This window comes from Nelumbo nucifera, chromosome 1 (genome assembly GCF_055504915.1).
Source record: "Nelumbo nucifera cultivar China Antique chromosome 1, China Antique-T2T, whole genome shotgun sequence".
Classification (NCBI taxonomy): Eukaryota; Viridiplantae; Streptophyta; class Magnoliopsida; order Proteales; family Nelumbonaceae; genus Nelumbo; species Nelumbo nucifera.
Genome location: NC_142649.1, coordinates 43865637 through 43882083, shown reverse-complemented (window position 1 = coordinate 43882083; position 16447 = coordinate 43865637). Strand labels below are relative to the sequence as shown.

The following is a 16447-nucleotide window of genomic DNA, read 5'->3' as shown; positions in this document are numbered from 1 at the left end:
GGGTAACTTCCCATGGGAGCATGACCCTGACGAGGTCGTATTCTTTCGTGAGCAGTTCTTAGCCGGACTGCATCTTCCCTTCCATCCACTCATAGTGGAGGTTTTGAACCACTTCAATGTAACGATAGACTAGCTTCACCCGAACTAGGTCCGTAACGTGGTTGGGACCATATCCCTTTGCTACGAGTATGTCCTCCCCCTTAACTTGGACATACTCTATTCTATCCTCACCATCAAGAAGAGCGCTTGATGCGTTCTCCCCGAGCACAGGAGGGCTTACTACTTGTCCCCTCGCCCGGGGTTCAAGTTGATGCATAAGCTTCCTAGCAAGATCCCAGCCTGGAAGCAGGACTACTTTGTAGTTCGGAACCCTGCGGGGTGGCCCTTCCCTACTCACTGGAGGGCGGCTATCCAAGACACCGACATCATCCTCGACACGAAGACCAGGGAGACATTCCAATCGTGGGCTAAGGTCGGTTGTACTTTCAAGGACTTCATCACCGAGAGTATGCTCATCCAGGCCGACTTGAGTCTGGGTAGGTAGTTAGTACCTTAGTTGTCTAGTCTGCTCCTCTTTTACTCAAGTACTAATGCCGAGCTCTGTTGCAGGTCCCATGGAGGTAGACAAACTTAAAGGAGATCGGCTCTTCAAACACAGGGAAGGAAGAAGCAGGCTGCTAAGAGGGCACGTATCGAGTCAGCTCCAGCCCCCACTCCCAAGCCCAAGCTTCCGCCGGCTCCAACCTCCGAGCCCAATCTCCCTGGGGCTCCTCCGATTATTGACTTGGAGGAGGAAATACCACCTAGGGAGCCCGAGACTTCGGCCGAGCCTGCTATGAGGGCGGCAGCCGAGCCAGAGGTCGCCACTGGGGCTGCTGACGTAGCAGCCGAAGTCTCCGTTGAGCCCATTCGTACAGCCGAGACGGCGGTCTCTAGCTCGAAGAGCCCGGATGGGGGCCGAAGTATCTTGGTCCCCCAGTGCGGCCTTCGAAAAAGCAAAGGGGCCGTTTACAACGAGGAAATCTGGGTTTGGGCTGATATGCTTAACCCTGCTAAGCTCGGGGCTCGGGCTGCCACCCACACTATGGTGGTAAGTTCTCTTCCTTTTCCTTTTCTTTTATATATATATATGTACTTTTCTTCAGTAATAACTAACTTCCTTTGTCATGCGAACTCCGTCGTGCATGCCCTTGCTCTTCAGTCCGAGAGGAACCTGAAGCGGGCTCTAACCACTGAGGACTCTTCCCGCGCTGCCCATACCGATCTGCGGGCAGCTTGCGAGCAAATCCACCAGTTGGAGAGTGGCGCCAGGGGCCAGAGGGATATTATTACGACGCTGACGGCGGAGAGAGACGAGCTAGCACGTGAGAAGGACGTGCTAGCATGTGAGAAGGACATGCTGAGGGGCGAGGTGGAGGCCCTCAAAGCAGAGCTGGCACATGAGAAGGGTGTGCTGAGGGGCGAGCTGGACGCCCTCAGGGTAGAGGCGAAAGGCCTTAAGGAGAATAAGAAGGCCCTCCTGCACGAGGTGGAGTTCCTCAAGGTGGACCTCGAAGAGAACACCAAGATCTTCACTCAAGCGATAGAGGAGATGAAGGTCAAGGCTGTCGTGGAGTAAATCCAGTCTGATAAGTTCGATGTTGTTCTGGGGGAGGCTTACTGCAAGGGGTTCAAGCTCAGTAGGTGGATGATAAGGCACACGTACCCCGAACTTGACACAAGTGCCATCACCACCTCACGAATCACGAATGAAATAGCTCGTCAAGCCACGGAGGATCCGGATTTAGAGGAGGAAGATGGTGACGAAGAAGCGGACGCCCCTGACCAGCCCAAAGCTCCTGAGGAGGTCTCACGCGGAGACGAAGAGCCCCCGAAGTGATTGTCCTTGTATTCCGAGCCTGCGAGCTCAGTCTTTGTAGTAGTTTTTTTTTGCAAGCTCACAGTACAAAACATACTTGTTAATGAAATTGATCTTTCTTTCTGAAGTGTTGTTTTATCCGAACTATCATGGTTGAGTATGCGAGGTGATTGACATAGTAGGGCATAGTGAGGCACATGCCTGAACTGTCTTGTGGCGTACACCGAAGTGATTGATAGTAAGGCATGTGCCCAAACTATTCTCTGGCGTACACCAAGGTGATTGACAGTAAGGCATGTGCCTGAACTGTCCTCTGGCATACACTGAGGTGATTGACAGTAAGGCATAGTAAGGCATGTGCCCGAACTATCCTCTGGTCGTATGCCAAGGTGAGCTAAGCGTCACGGAATCTGCTGGTTTGCTTGTGCCCTCGGTGCATCATGTACTATGGTGTCGAGCTCCTTGGTCAGCTCGGTGTCTTAGCCCCTTAGAATTCGTTCGCATCATAGGAATGGTTAGGTTATTATGCCGGAGTCTGTTAGTTTGGCATTTTGGCCCTTGAGCCTTGAGAGGCTCGTGGCCTGCTCTCGGAGTTCGCTCATGGCACATAAGCGACTGGGTTTTATTACGCCAAGGTCTTTGTTAGCTCGGCATTTTGGCCCTTAAGCCCTGAGAGTGACTCGTGGTTCACTCAGTTATTTATAGGTAATACTGCCTTAGGTTGACAATATTCCATGCCCGAGGTACTTGTTCCCTTCCAGGGTTTCGAGCTCGTATGTTCCTTCCCCGAGTACTCGGTTTACTCGTAGGGTCCTTCCCAGTTTGGACCGAGCTTGCCAACACCGGGCTCAGGCACCATAACCTTACGGAGGACCAGGTCGCCAACGCGGAGAGTCCGCTTTTTGAACCTGATGTTATAGTATCGAGCTACCCTTTGCTGGTAGGCCGCGGTCCTGATGTATGCGAGGTCCCATACTTCTTCAAGCAAGTCGAGATTGGTGTGTAGCTCGTCTTCATTCGCCTTGTCACTGTGCGCCTCTACTCTCAGCGAGGGGACTTTGATCTCGGTTGGAATGACTGCTTCGGTGTCGTACGTGAGGTTAAAGGGGGTTTCTCCTGTGGCGGTCTTTTCTGTGGTACAATAGGCCCATAATACACTGGGCAGCTCGTCTGCCCATAGTCCCTTAGCTCGGTCTGGTCGCGCCTTTAGTCCGCGGAGAATAGCTCTATTCGTGACTTTCGTCTGACCATTTACCTGAGGGTGCACCACCGATGTGAAGTTCTGCTGAATTTCCATGTCTCGGCACCAGTTTTGGAATTCGATGTCTTCGAACTGCTTACCATTGTCGGAGATCAGTACTCGAGGTAATCCGAAACGACACACAATGTTCTTCCAAAAGAAGTTCTGCACATTCCGGGCTGTGATTGTTGCGAGAGGTTCAGCTTCGACCCACTTCGTGAAATAGTCGACTGCCACCACCAGGAACCTCCTTTGTCTTGTAGCTGGTGGGAATGGCTCGAGTAAGTCAATCCCCCATTGTGCGAATGGCCACGGGCTAGTGAGGTACTTTAGGTAGGCGATAGGTCGGTGGTGGATGTTGGCGTGCTTCTGACACTTGTCACATTTTTTGACGAGCTCGGTCACATCTGCCTTCATCGTTGGCCAGTAATACCCTTGTCGTAGTACTTTCTGAGTGAGGACTCTGCCCCCCAAGTGTCCACCGCACAGGCCCTTATGAGTATCGCGGAGGACGAGCTCGGCTTCAGAGGGTCACAAGCAGCGCAGGTAGCGGAGTGTGTAGGATTTTCGGTACAGCCATCCGTCTATCATGACGTATTTGGCTGCCTGACGCTCTACCCTCTTGACGGCATTACGATCTGCGGGGAGGGTCCCATGTAGCAGGAAGCTCGTGAGCGTATCAATCCAGCTCGACTCTTCTTGAACAACAGGAGCGACCTCAATGACCTCCTCTGCCCCCTTGAGAATGCTAGGCCGAGGCAAGTTCTCTATATACACAGTCCTCAAGGTGTTATCACCAGTGCTGGCTAACCGGGATAGGGCATCGGCCTCAGCGTTCTCTAACATCGGGATTTGCTGGATGAAGTGTAACCGGAAGTTGAGCAGAGCTTCTCTCACTCTAGCTAAGTATGTTACCATGGTTGGCTCGCGAGCTTCGTACTCACCCATAACTTGATTGACCACGAGTTGGGAATCACTGCAGACGACAATGTGTTTGGCTTTCACTTCATTTGCTAGATCTATCCCGGCTAGTAGCACCTCATACTCTGCTTCGTTGTTGGATACCGCGAAGTCAAAGCGTAATGCGTACACCAATTTCACACCACTTGGCCCGTACAGAACGATCCCAGGCCCGCTGCCCTGCCGGTTTGATGAGCCATCTACTTGAAGGATCCAGGGTTCCTTGTCCCTGTTCGCGCTTGGCCTAACTAGGAGAGAGGCCGCGCTGGTTGCTACTTCACGACGCTCGAGCTCAACCAGCCCGGGAACCCTGGGCTCACTCGCACTGGGGGCCTCGTGTTCCACCGGCCTGGGGACGTTGGAGCTAAAGGTACATTATGCGACGAAATATGCTAAGGCTTGGGCCTTGATAGCAGTTCACGGCTTATACTGGAGTTCGTATTCGCTGAGCTCGATGGCCCACTTTGTTAGCCTTCCCGATACCTCAGACTTGAGCAATACTTGCCTCAGAGGTTTATTGGTAAGGACAACGACGGTGTGAGCTTGGAAGTACGGGCGGAGCTTCCGGGCCACTATGACCAGGGCATAGGCTAACTTTTCTATCTCTGGGTACCTTGTTTCTGCTCCCTGCAACACTTTACTAACATAATAGACGGGATCGTTGGACCCAATCTACTTCTCTTATTAGTACCGAGCTGACCACCTCGTCACTTGCCGAGAGGTATAGTTATAAAACATCACCAACCTCGGGTCGGGTTAAGACTGGGATGCTGGCGAGGTGCTTTTTGAGCTCGTCGAACGTCTACTGGCACTCTTCGGTCTATTCAAAGCCTTTGCTTTTTATGGCCTTAAAGAAGGGCAGGTAGCGATCCGCTGACTTGGACATAAAGCGACTAAGGCCGTTCAGCTTCTAGACCTCCTTTAATTTCCGGGGTGGTCTCATTTCTAGGATGGCTTTGATTTTGTCCTACTTGGCCTCAATGCCTCGCCGGTTAACGATGTACCCTAGAAATTTACCCGATGTGACAACGAAGACACACTTGTTGGGGTTTATCTTCATATTAAATCTACGCAAAATTTCAAAAACTGAATGTAGATCTTGTATTAATTCATGTGAAAATTGGGTTTTGACGACCATATCGTCTACATAACACTCTACTTTTTTGTCAATTAGTGGCTCAAACAGTTTGTTTACAAGTCTTTGAAAAGTGGTCCCAGCGGTTTTCAAGCCGAAGGGCATGACCTTGTAATAGTACAGGTCGAACTCAATTATGAAAGCAGTTTTCTCTTCATCAGCTGGGTCCATCATGATCTGATTGTAGCCGAATAGGCGTCCAGGAAGCTTAGAAACTCGTGCCCCGAGGTCGTGTCCACTAGACGATCGATCTTGGGAAGTGGGAAATAGTCCTTTGGGCAAGCTCGATTCAGGTCGGTGTAGTCGACGCACATGCGCCATTTACCGTTGGCCTTTTTCACCAGAACGGGGTTGGCCACCTAGCTCGGGTAATGAACCTCCCTGATAAATTCTCCTGCAAGGAGTTTCCCGACCTCCTCGTCGACTGCCCTCCATCGCTCTGGGTCTAAGTTGCGTTTCTTCTCTCTAACGGGCTTAACTACAGGATCAACATTGAGTCTATGAGTTATAATGTTGGGGTCTATGCTGGGCATTTCTGCCGCTAACCATTTAAAAACATCTAACTTTTCGAGTAAGAAACTTACCAGTTATGATCGCAAGGGTTCTTCAACAGAAGCACCGATCTGAAGTACCCGAGCTGGGTCCTCTGCCGAAGCTGGGATGGGGATGGTTTCTTCAGTAGGCGCGGCTCGCTCCGCAAACTGCTCTGCAGGTCGTTCTAGCTCGAGTTCGTCTGCTACCTTGGCCTTTCCTTTGAGGGCGGCTACATAGCACTTGCGGGACTCGAGGTGATTACCTCGCGTCACTCCAACTTCGAAGTCTGTAGGGAACTTCATCGCCAGATGGTAGGTGGAGACTACTGCTCATAAGGCGTGGGTGATGGGCCGACCTACTATTGCGTTGTATGAGGAGTGGGTCGCGACCAACGGGAACTCGTGGCTGAGCCTTACCACACTAGGCCATGTGTTGACCTCCACAGGTACAGTGACTCTCCCTAAAGGTCTGACCTCCTCACCGCTGAATCCCACGAGTGGAGTGTTTGCGGGCTTCAGGTCGCTTTCTTGGAGATGTAGCTGATCGAAGGCTGACTTGAAGAGAATATCTGCCGAGCTGTCCGAGTTGACTAGGACGCGCCTGACCTCGAAGTTGTTGATCTTAATCTTTATGACGAACGCGTCATCATGGGGGTAATGGACCCCTCACGCGTCATCTTTAGAGAAGAAGATCGGTTCCTCCATCCTTGGCCGCTTTGGGGGGTTAAGCTCTTCCCTGGCAGCCTCGCGGACTGAAGACCGAGCTGCTACCGAAGTGCAGCCCGTGACAATTGATCCACTGACAATCACATGGATGGTCCCCTGAACTGGTCTCTCGTCGGGAGGCTGCCTCCGCAACTGTTCTGCTTGTCTGCTGGACTCGGGAGCTTCTTTACTCTGCTCCCTGCGCCGACCTGCTTTAATATTATTATTATGCTCTTTAAAATCTCAGATGTCCGCGACGGATAAGTTCTTCTATCTCGTCGCGGAGGTTCTTATAGTTTTCGGTATTATGACTCTGATCTCTATGGAAACTACAATACAAGTTTTTATTCCTAACATTGGGATCGGCCTTAAGCTGAGGTGGCCACTTCACATATGGGGCGTCCTTGATCGCCATGAGGATCTCGGCTCGCTTCGTGTTGAGGGGCGTATAATCCCTTTCTGCGGTCGGAGCTCGGAAAGGCTGAATTGGCTTTGCCCCCCGAGTTAGGTCCTTCTTCTTCTTGTTATCACTTGGAGCTGGGGGCTCTGGTTCCCTTTTTCTTTTTTCAAGGGCCTGCTCGCCCTTCTGGTTGATCTCCTCCTCTGTCCCTATGAACCGATCTGCCAGTTCGAGGAACTCGGTCACGGTCTTGGGTTGGTTGACCACAACATGCCACCTGAACTCCTTGTGGGTAATGCCCCGCTTGGCCGCAGTGAGCCGAACTGCAGGGTCTAGGTCGGGTATCTGTAGGCAAGCGTCATTAAACCGCTTGATGTAGTTCCAAATGGACTCTCCTTCCCTCTGGACTATGCTGAGGAGGCTCTCTTGGGTCCTCGGGCACCTTTTACTAGTGACGAAGTGGGAGGTGAAGACCTGTATGAACTGCGCCTAGCTCCTTATTGAACCTGGTGCGAGGTTTCGGTACCAAGTCCGGGCTACTCCTTTGAAAGTAGTGGAGAAGGCCACACACATGCAAGACTCGCTCGCCCTGGCTAGATGCATCTGGGCCTGAAAGGTGTTCACGTGGTCGTTGGGATCGAAGGACATATTGTACTTGTCCAGTAGGGGGAAGTTGAAGTCCCTTGGCAGAGGGACAGCAAGGAGCTCTGGTGACAAGGGGGAAGGAACTGAAAGAAGTGGTGTAGCTTTTACCACACCCGAACTAACCTCTACCTTGCCTCTAAGCTCGGGCAGGTCGCGTTTGACAATTCAGCGAGCTCGGCTGTCGGTAGCTGTGAACAGAGGGACCTTGTTCCAGGTCATCGGCCAGCACTTCGAATCGGTTTTCGGCAAGCAGAGGTTCGAACTACGAGCGCTGAGGTGACACCGGCCTAACCGGCTGAGAGGCCCCTGACCTAACTGTAGACAGCGAGGCGGGGGTAGGGGGTCTTTCCTTCCTTCCATGGGATGATACCGAGGTCTCTCATCGGTGGGAGGGAAGTTCACTCCAGCGGTGAGGCTTGGTCGGTTGCGCAGCTGGATGTCGAGGAGGGAGTGAAGGAAACTGTTGCTGATACTGATGTTAGGAACTATTGCATCTGAGCCTGCATGGCTCGCATGCACTGCATCATATGCTCAAGCTGACCTTGGCTGGCCACCGGAGGGAGGATGGTGGGTTCGGCGAAGGTTGTTCCGATCGCAGAAGGCAATGGAACAGTCACGGGTGCTACCGTCTGAGGCACATTCAGGCTTGGAACCCCGTCCACAGAGAGGGGGACGGTGAATTGCCCGATGCAGACGGTGGATAACTGGGGTTGTTCCTCTGAGGTGTTCCGGTGCCCGGCGTTGCTGGAGGAAGCCATAGGTGTTGCTAATGAGTTCTTGGGAGAAGGTTTCACAGAAGTTAGAGGAAGGCCTTTTGAAGCGTTCCCACAGACGGCGCCAAATGATGCAGCACAATCTGGGCACTCCTAGCTAGCTGAGACTTGGCTTCTAGCTGCGACTGATAGCACTTGAGAGGAAGAGGAAGGTGAAGGGTTCCCGGGGAGCACTCCCGGTGGGAACACTCCGATGGCTAAGTTAGAACTCCGAGGAAACTCAAAGAAGACACAGAGAGTTAAGAGTGCTGAAAGTGCTATTTTCAACACCTTTGCTTTGTGAGGGTCGGGGTCTTTTTATACTGGAGCTCGGTCACATCAGGCGTAATCGCCACTGCCCTAGCCGTTACTGCCAGGGCAGGGGTGGCAGGTGTAGGTTGCTGCTACTGGAAGGTACGGACTCGACAGGCGTGCCAATCTTTTTCAAAGACGACAGGTAGAATGCCGCCTGGCAATGGATCCGAGCACTGCCACCGGATCCGGTAGGTACGGATGTCAGGTAGGCACGGATGTCAGGCAGATCTCCCTACAGTCTGTCGAGCTACTATACACCGAACCACCTGGGGCTGGTTTGCCTTGCACCGAGGTGCCCGCATTAGAGGCGAGCCTTAAGCAAGTTCGAACATGAGTCTCGATGGTGTTGCCCCGAGCTGTTTCTCCCTCGGGACACTTAGCCAAAAGTTGGGGTGCTTCCTTCTAAGGAAGGGAGAGCTCGGGCCTCAGGAGGAGCTCGGGTCTCTTGGCATGGGGGAGCTCGGGGTGCTCCACCCTCAGGTTCGGGGTGAGCTGGGCCTTGCTTCTCGATGAGCTGTCACACCCGTCGAGTCGTTTGGCCGGGCCTCGGCGAGCTCGCTGCGCTAAGTAGTGGCCAGACTGTCACGCTGAATTGTCACTTATGCCAAGTCATGTCCACGTGTCCTTGTGCTACGAGGTCGGGCCAAAACACCCTACATCAATTGCCCCCACTCCCCGTGCTAGGGGTGTTGACCTAGCGCGGGGAGTCCGCAGTCTGCCGGGTGGATTTGGCTCAGAGTCCAAACTTTCTTGCTTGCCAGCTCATAGGTTGGACCGGTTTTCTGCTCGGTTCTACCAGGCGCAGCTCGGGTCACGTACGGCCTACGCACGGATGTCACGCGAGTTATAGACTCCGCGGACGTCAAAAAACACGCTAAACTGATTTCGCCTCGAAGGTCGCATAGCCGGTTTTCATGAGGACTGTCAGATCGTTTCGATCTCAACCGTTGATGCCTGCGTATAGTGGCTATAAATAGCGGGGGTTCTGGCCATTTTCCTTCGCCACAAGTCTTCAGTTGTAGTTTTGATCTCGCGTCAAAAGCCTCCAGCTCGGGTCAGTTCGTCCCAGTCTGGTCCATCTCTTTTCGGTGAGTCACCCTAGCTCTTCTTCGGTTTCGTTATGTCTTGCTTTGATAGCCAGTTAGATGAGCCCGAGGTGCCTGAGGTGGGTACCTCGGCTCAAGGTACCATTTTCAAGTCTGAAAATGATGGCTCATTTCCACTAAAAAAATGGGTGGTGACTTAAGAGAAATGTTGAAAAGTCATTATGAATTTTAGACAATTTCCCAAAATAGTAAGAAGGTCAAATGTCTCAAAGAATTGCCATTTGGGCAATAACAGTGGCTTATTATAGCTGGAAAGTAAAAGAAATAAAAATAGTAAAAAAAAAAACCTCTATGGGCTATGGCTATCCCGTTATCTCGGTGTTAGGTTTTTTTCTTTCTTTATTTATTTTTATTTTTTTTGGGACGGGGGGTCAACAACTTTATTTATTTATTTATTTTTTTTTTTGCTTTTGAAAACAAAAACAACTTTCTCATAACCAAAAATAAAATATAATTTCGCTGATGAGACAGTTTTGGTTTTCAAAAACCAACCATGTTGTCAAACACCCCTTGATGAATTATGATTCTTCTATCCTCTCCTCTTCCCAGGTCTATTAACAAACTCTCAAGTGCATTTGCTATGAAGTTACCATATGGTGCCAAAACATTCAAGCAATAGCCCCACGTAAAAATTGATTTTTGAAATCCAAATCAACTAGTTTACAATTGGATAGAATACTGATCAACCCCCATCCAATCTTCAAATCCAATAATCCAATTTGTTATAAAAAAAGATCCAATAATCTGGTTCGATTTAAATTTCATTTGTCTTTATAAAATTTATATTTTATCTACTTGTAAAATTGGTTTGAATGTTGTATTTTATTAAAGAAAGTTTCATAATAACAACCTTTTTTTCTGTTTATTTTATTAATAATATAGTATTTATAATATTTTTATAGAAAAAATCCAGATTAGTACCTATACTTTGGGTCTAGTGTCACTTTGGTCCCCAAACTTTAAAATGCAATAATTCAGTATCCGAACTTTCAAAACGTGTCAATCAAGTACCTACCGTTAACCAACTGTTAACTAACTGCTAAATGGCATTTAAAAAGACACAAATGCCCTTCGAGTGTCATCTAATTTTCTTTATCAACCATTCAAACATTGACAAAAAATTAACAATCCCAAATCCCTGCTTTTATTCAAAAATGGAGTCACGTCTCAATAGGCATTTTGGATCCTAACTTTCTTGAACAAAAGAGGCAAGGATTTAGGATTTAATTTTTTGTCAACTTTGGGTGGTTGATAAAGAAAATTAAATGACACTCGAAGAGTATTTATGTTTTTTTCAAATTCTATTTAACAACTAGTTAACGATAGATACAGGGTTGATATATTTTAAAAATAAATATACTAAATTGTTACATTTTAAAATTCAAAGACCAAAATAGGCCCTCAATACAGAGTATTAATCGAGAATTTTTTCTATTTTTATTTAATTTATAGAATCGACCATGATGAATAACTTGTAACAAATCCACCGATATCATAAAAATGACAACAATGAATCAGATGGTATTTATCAAAATCCATGGGAGGTTTTGATTGGGCAAAACCCTTCCGGTCACTTCAGCCTACTTTCTTGTTTCTGTAATCTAGCGCTTGACCTCTAATTCACTCGAAAGTTGAACCAACACTCATAATGTCAAATGGTCGAACACAAGCCATTCATTTAAGTCTGTCTACATCCAGTAGAATGGCCACAGCTGGCCCTCGCACAAGGTCAAGGCTGAGCTTTAAATCTAGCGACAATTCAGACCGCGCTTGGTCAAGCATAGACAGGTTGGTCAGGACTCAGGAGTGTATGTGGGCAGTGGGCCTGCCATGATCATGTAGAGGAAAATATCCCCATAGCTTAACTCGCTCAGTTCGTAAGAGCTATGCACGAGCCTTCTCGCTTCTTACTCCATAGACAAACACGTGTATAATGGGATCAGAGACGGAATGAAAGTGTTTTAGCCAGTGATGGCAGAGAACTTTGATAGCTTACTCGCATGATGAAAAATGTATTATTAGATTAGAAAATTTACAAAAAGCTATAATTTTAATTCTGTACCAACGAATGACGACTGAAGTAGGATGCCAATCGAATTAGACTTGAAACCGAATCATACCGAACCGAATTAAATCGGCTCGGTTCGATTTTATTTCAGTTAATTTGATTAGTTAAAATATAACTGTATTTTATATTTATATTAATAAGTATTAGTAAGATACATAAAATTTATAATTAAAATATATATTATATATTATTATTAATATAAATAATAATGTTAACATATATTAATGTTAAGGCTAATATAAATATTTATAATTAAAACATAAATGTATAAATTTATTTTAATTAATTCGGTTCAGTTGATTTTTTTCTCAAACTACACAAAAACTGAAATTTCTAAAATCTTAAAACCAAACTATACCCAAAACCAAAATAACCAAACCGAATTGATTTATTTGATTTGATTTTCAGTTTAATAACCAAATTTAAACAACTCTAGACTGGAGTTCCCTTCAATACCAAAACCAAAATACAACTCATGGTGGCTCAGGCCTCTGGCTCGGAGAGGAGATTGAAGTTACCTATACCAGCCGGCTGCCACCAGAGTTGGGGGATTATGATTTGTGAGAATGGAGAATGGCTACCCCATGCCCTAGGCTCCGCTACTAATGTACATAGTACATACATAATACATGCACATAAAACCAAAAAAGATAAAAATTACAATAGGTTGAACTGGGCCGACCGAACTCGGTCTGGTTGAGTTGAACCCCAGAATCCAAAACTCCAAGCAAACTCGAAAAAAATCGGAAAATAGAGAAGTTTCGGATCCCCAGCTTAAACCGTTACACGCAAGTTATTTTCATTGGAAATTTTCGGCTTCAAAGACCTGACCCATATAATTGGGGCTACACGCTACACGCCTACACAGAGTAGGCAGTTAAACATACATGGTTTGAACAGATGGGACTTATTAAACGAGTCAATCGAAGCCCAGCCAAACTGTAAACACGAAATTCAAGCCAATAGAGAAGCCTCCAGTTGGGTTGAAGACGAGCAAATGCCGACCAATAGACTCCACGCCACGCCACCAACAACATGAAAACCACAGAGAACCCAACTGGGAGAAATGGACATAAACAATCTGATACTTACATCTCCGTGGTACATTCCCATTGCCATTGGTCCCCCTAGGGACAGAAACAAGTGATCGTATATACATAACCTCGTCGAACACTCACTAGTCTCTACCCACACCAAGGTTTCCAATCCCTATATCAGACAACCACAATCACCAAATCAACGACGCTAACTTTGCGTACACAATGGAACAAAATCTCACTTTCAAAATCCTTCCGACTTTACCAACTACATATGGCAGCCTATAGAAACATATAGGAAGCCAGGAACCACGAGATCAACGTTGGGACCCACCCAATCCCTCAAAATCCCAGAGATGTAAATTTCAATCGCCAAGAGACAAATACTCTTGAGTCAAATATCCTCGAGACACGTGGCAACCAAGGCGTGGTCCCAAAACCAAATGTGCCAGGTCAAGTCACCACCTCTTTATGGCTAAGCAGCCCGAGGTGTCACAGACCTCGAGCGACTCTTTTAAATGCGAAAGCAGAACATCAAAATATCAACGTGGATAACAATGGATCAGCACAGCAAAAAGTAAAGAAAACGGCAAAAGACCGATTTGTCATTCAAAGTTCCCAAAAATTACAGCTACAGATTAAGCGCTGAATACTAGCCGTCCATTTAGCATCATCAAAATAAATCGTACGATCAATATCAAATTAGCAGGACGACTGAAAGCATCAGTAGTAAAGTAAGCAGATGTTCTTAAGCTTATAAGAAAGAGAAAATAGTAAGTAGTAAACATGGAACCGATGAAACGGCTCTTAAGCTTCCACGTTAGCACACTCCTTGGCAGGGGAGCAGATGAGCCAGGCATAGCCGTACGGATCCTTCACCTTCCCGACTCGTCCACCGCAGCAAGAGCCCTCGCCCTCTGTGATCTCACCCTCGAGCGTCGCGCCAGCGCTGACGGCCTTCTTAACAGCTCCATCCACGTCGTCCGTTTCAAGGCAAAACATGCACGCGCTTCCGCAGCCAACCCTGGTTAATTTGGTTACACCTTGATCAGCAGTTAAGCACATAGTGCCAAAACTAGAGAGGAAAAATGATACGGTACAAGGTTAAAAGCAGAATGTTGCCTTACAGTTACAGAGAGAATAAATTTTATGTATTAAGTATTTTTTTAAATTTTTAAAATGACAGAAAATAAAGGCGCTAGAATCTTAAACGTAGAACGTGATCAGAAATGTTGAAACTGATGACATGGAAGAAAACTAAGTTTTTACGGCAAAGATAGGTAGAACCGTAGAAATACAGCTACGAAACAGGCAAAGGGAGAGATTATACTGTGATAAGATAAAAAAAAAATCGATCGAGAAAACAAGAGAAAAACCGCAGAGACGTGTGCAAAAGGTGGAAAAATTAAAGAAATAAACCATATGAAAAAGTAATTTCCGAAAATATGCGAGATCAAGGAGAGAGAGAGTGCGAGAGAAAGGAAGAAGATGCTTACGGAGCAGAAGAGTCGTCGGTCTGGTCGCAGACTTGGAGGACGGAGGATCCAAGCTTCAGTTCGGCGCAAAGGATGAGAGGGAGCTCTTGTTCGGCTTTCCTCTTTGGATGCATGACTCGCTTGAGCTCTTCGACACCAAATGCTGTCTTGTAGAACTGAACGGCGTCGGCAGCCTTGGAAGCCTGGAGGACAAGCTGAGGCTTGAGGGAAGAGAAGCTCACGGTCTTGGTGCTTCCGTTCTCAGCCCCGCCGTTCGGGAGATCGAGAGTTGCAGCATTCTCCTGCGCCATTAGTGAGAGATGGAGAGCAAGCGTACGGGAAAACGAGGAGGAAGGGAAGAACACAACCCCTGAAAACACAGAACAAGAAACCCTAACCCTAAGAGAGAGAAAGACAGAGAGAAGGGAGGAAATCAGTTGGTTAATAGAGGCAGGGAAACAGGTGATGGGGTTTATTTATAGACGCTGGAGAGAGAAAACGTTTCTGCAAATACGGATATAATGATATTAAAATAATCGGCGATGAAAAAATGCCCTCTGTTTTTCTTGTAATTTATGGTGCTGCCATTCTCGTGCCAAACGGACATGCTTTTAACTTGAAACGACCAAAATAACCCTTACTAAGATTTCCGAGAGGGTTTTGATCGAGTAGTATGTATTGGGTACGTTGATATAGACCATGCCCCCTACTTACATTCTAATCTAAACGAATTTACTGTTTAGAAGGACAAAACTAAATTGTCCTCAGCTGGAGTCAACTCTCCGTCTCTCTTGTGTGAAATAAATAAGTTCTATTTTTAATATTAAATAAATATTATTTGATGGAAAAATTGCAATGGGCTTCGGCACAATTTGAATTTATTTTCAGGGCTGCTCCTCGTATGGGCGACAAAGCAAAAGTGGGGAAGCATGGACCAACAGAGAAGCTCTTCACATGGGCCTGAGTGGAGAGTGGAGAGTGGAGAGTGGAGACACCTCAAGTAATCAAGAACAATGCTGGAAAGGCTATTGTGGACAAGACCATGGAAGATAGAAGCAATCTTGGGCGATACCCAAAAGGATGCCAGTGAGTACTGAATCTATAAAGTTTTGGGTACTTATCAAGAGCCTGATGAAATACTCTAGCTGATGAAATGACAAAACAAACAAACTCTCCCTTCAAGCTGTAAAAGATGTATGTCTGTATGGACTTTAGTAGTGAAGTCCATAGGTTTTCTTCTCTTTGTTAGTAAAAGGAAACAATTTGTGGGACCAACCAGTGATGGGTCCCACTCTATTGAAAATGGGATATTGTTGTAACAAAGAACTTATATTTATAAGAGAGGCATGTTCGTCCTTTGGTTGAACAATTAAATATTGAACTTTTGGAGCTAAAAAATGAAGACTCAGTCATTTATCAATTAGGTCTGAGAGAAAGGTAATTTTAATTATCCGATGGTAGTTTTTATTATCAAGGATCTTTTCATGCCCCCTCTTGAGATGGGTTCCTTATTACATCAAATCAGATAGGATAAGAGCTTTTGTAGATGAGAAGCTTGAGACCAACGCAAAGGTGGTCATTCTTCTGTTTGTTTTGGACCTTAAACCAAACATCTTGGACCTGCCGTCCAAATGAATCTCTCGTCGGGAGTGAATGCAACAAAGCCTATACATGAAGTTTTTGTATCAATTTGACCACTCGTTTAATCTGATTAAAAATATTTGAATGGTTGCTTTTTATTTCTTTTGGTAATTTGGAAGGGGGAACCAACTTTCGTGTATTGATTTATTGGTAAATGTAAGATCATAGAAACTCAACCTTCCCTCAAATAAATGTTTTACAAACTTACCCAGCTGAAAAATCTTACCCTTCTCTCAGGTAGACAAACTACTTTACCATGCGGGAGGGAAAACCGCAAAAATTCATGAAACAAAATTGTCCATTAGACAAGCTTTAAAACAAAAAGGTCTTAGGGTAAATATGGTAACAAAGAAAACATACTAAGCTAAATTTCAACAGAAAATAACACATGTAAACACCTTATCGTGGAAACACTTACTTGATTAAATAGCTTAACAGTGAATAAATGGAGCCTAACTGTCGGATTAGTAACTTCACATGGTTTTCCTTTTGGTATCCATCAACTATTAGTTGAAACCAAGGTTCAAAAAATTATTACGTATCGGCCTGTATCGGGAGCATCCTGATATGATTCTAT

The 16447-nt window shown here is 46.5% G+C and overlaps 1 protein-coding gene across 1 annotated transcript; it reads right to left on the bottom strand.

The window, feature by feature from the left end:
- Positions 1–13332: 13332 nt before the first annotated feature.
- Positions 13333–14688, bottom strand: LOC104586280 (Lactoylglutathione lyase / glyoxalase I family protein). Its single transcript, XM_010243451.3, has 2 exons — positions 14251–14688; positions 13333–13778 (listed from the first exon to the last, which is right to left on the bottom strand). Exons 1-2 carry the CDS (start codon positions 14538–14540, stop codon positions 13562–13564), a joined length of 507 nt encoding a protein of 168 aa, XP_010241753.1. The 5' UTR covers positions 14541–14688; the 3' UTR covers positions 13333–13561.
- Between the last annotated feature and the right edge of the window lie 1759 nt (positions 14689–16447).

Coding starts and splice junctions, on each gene's coding strand:
- LOC104586280 (XM_010243451.3), bottom strand. CDS start 14,540: ATGGCGCAGGAGAATGCTGCAACTCTCGATCTCCCGAACGGCGGGGCT. Junction 13,779..14,250: donor ACCGACGACTCTTCTGCTCC/GTAAGCATCTTC, acceptor CAAATTAACCAG/GGTTGGCTGCGGAAGCGCGT.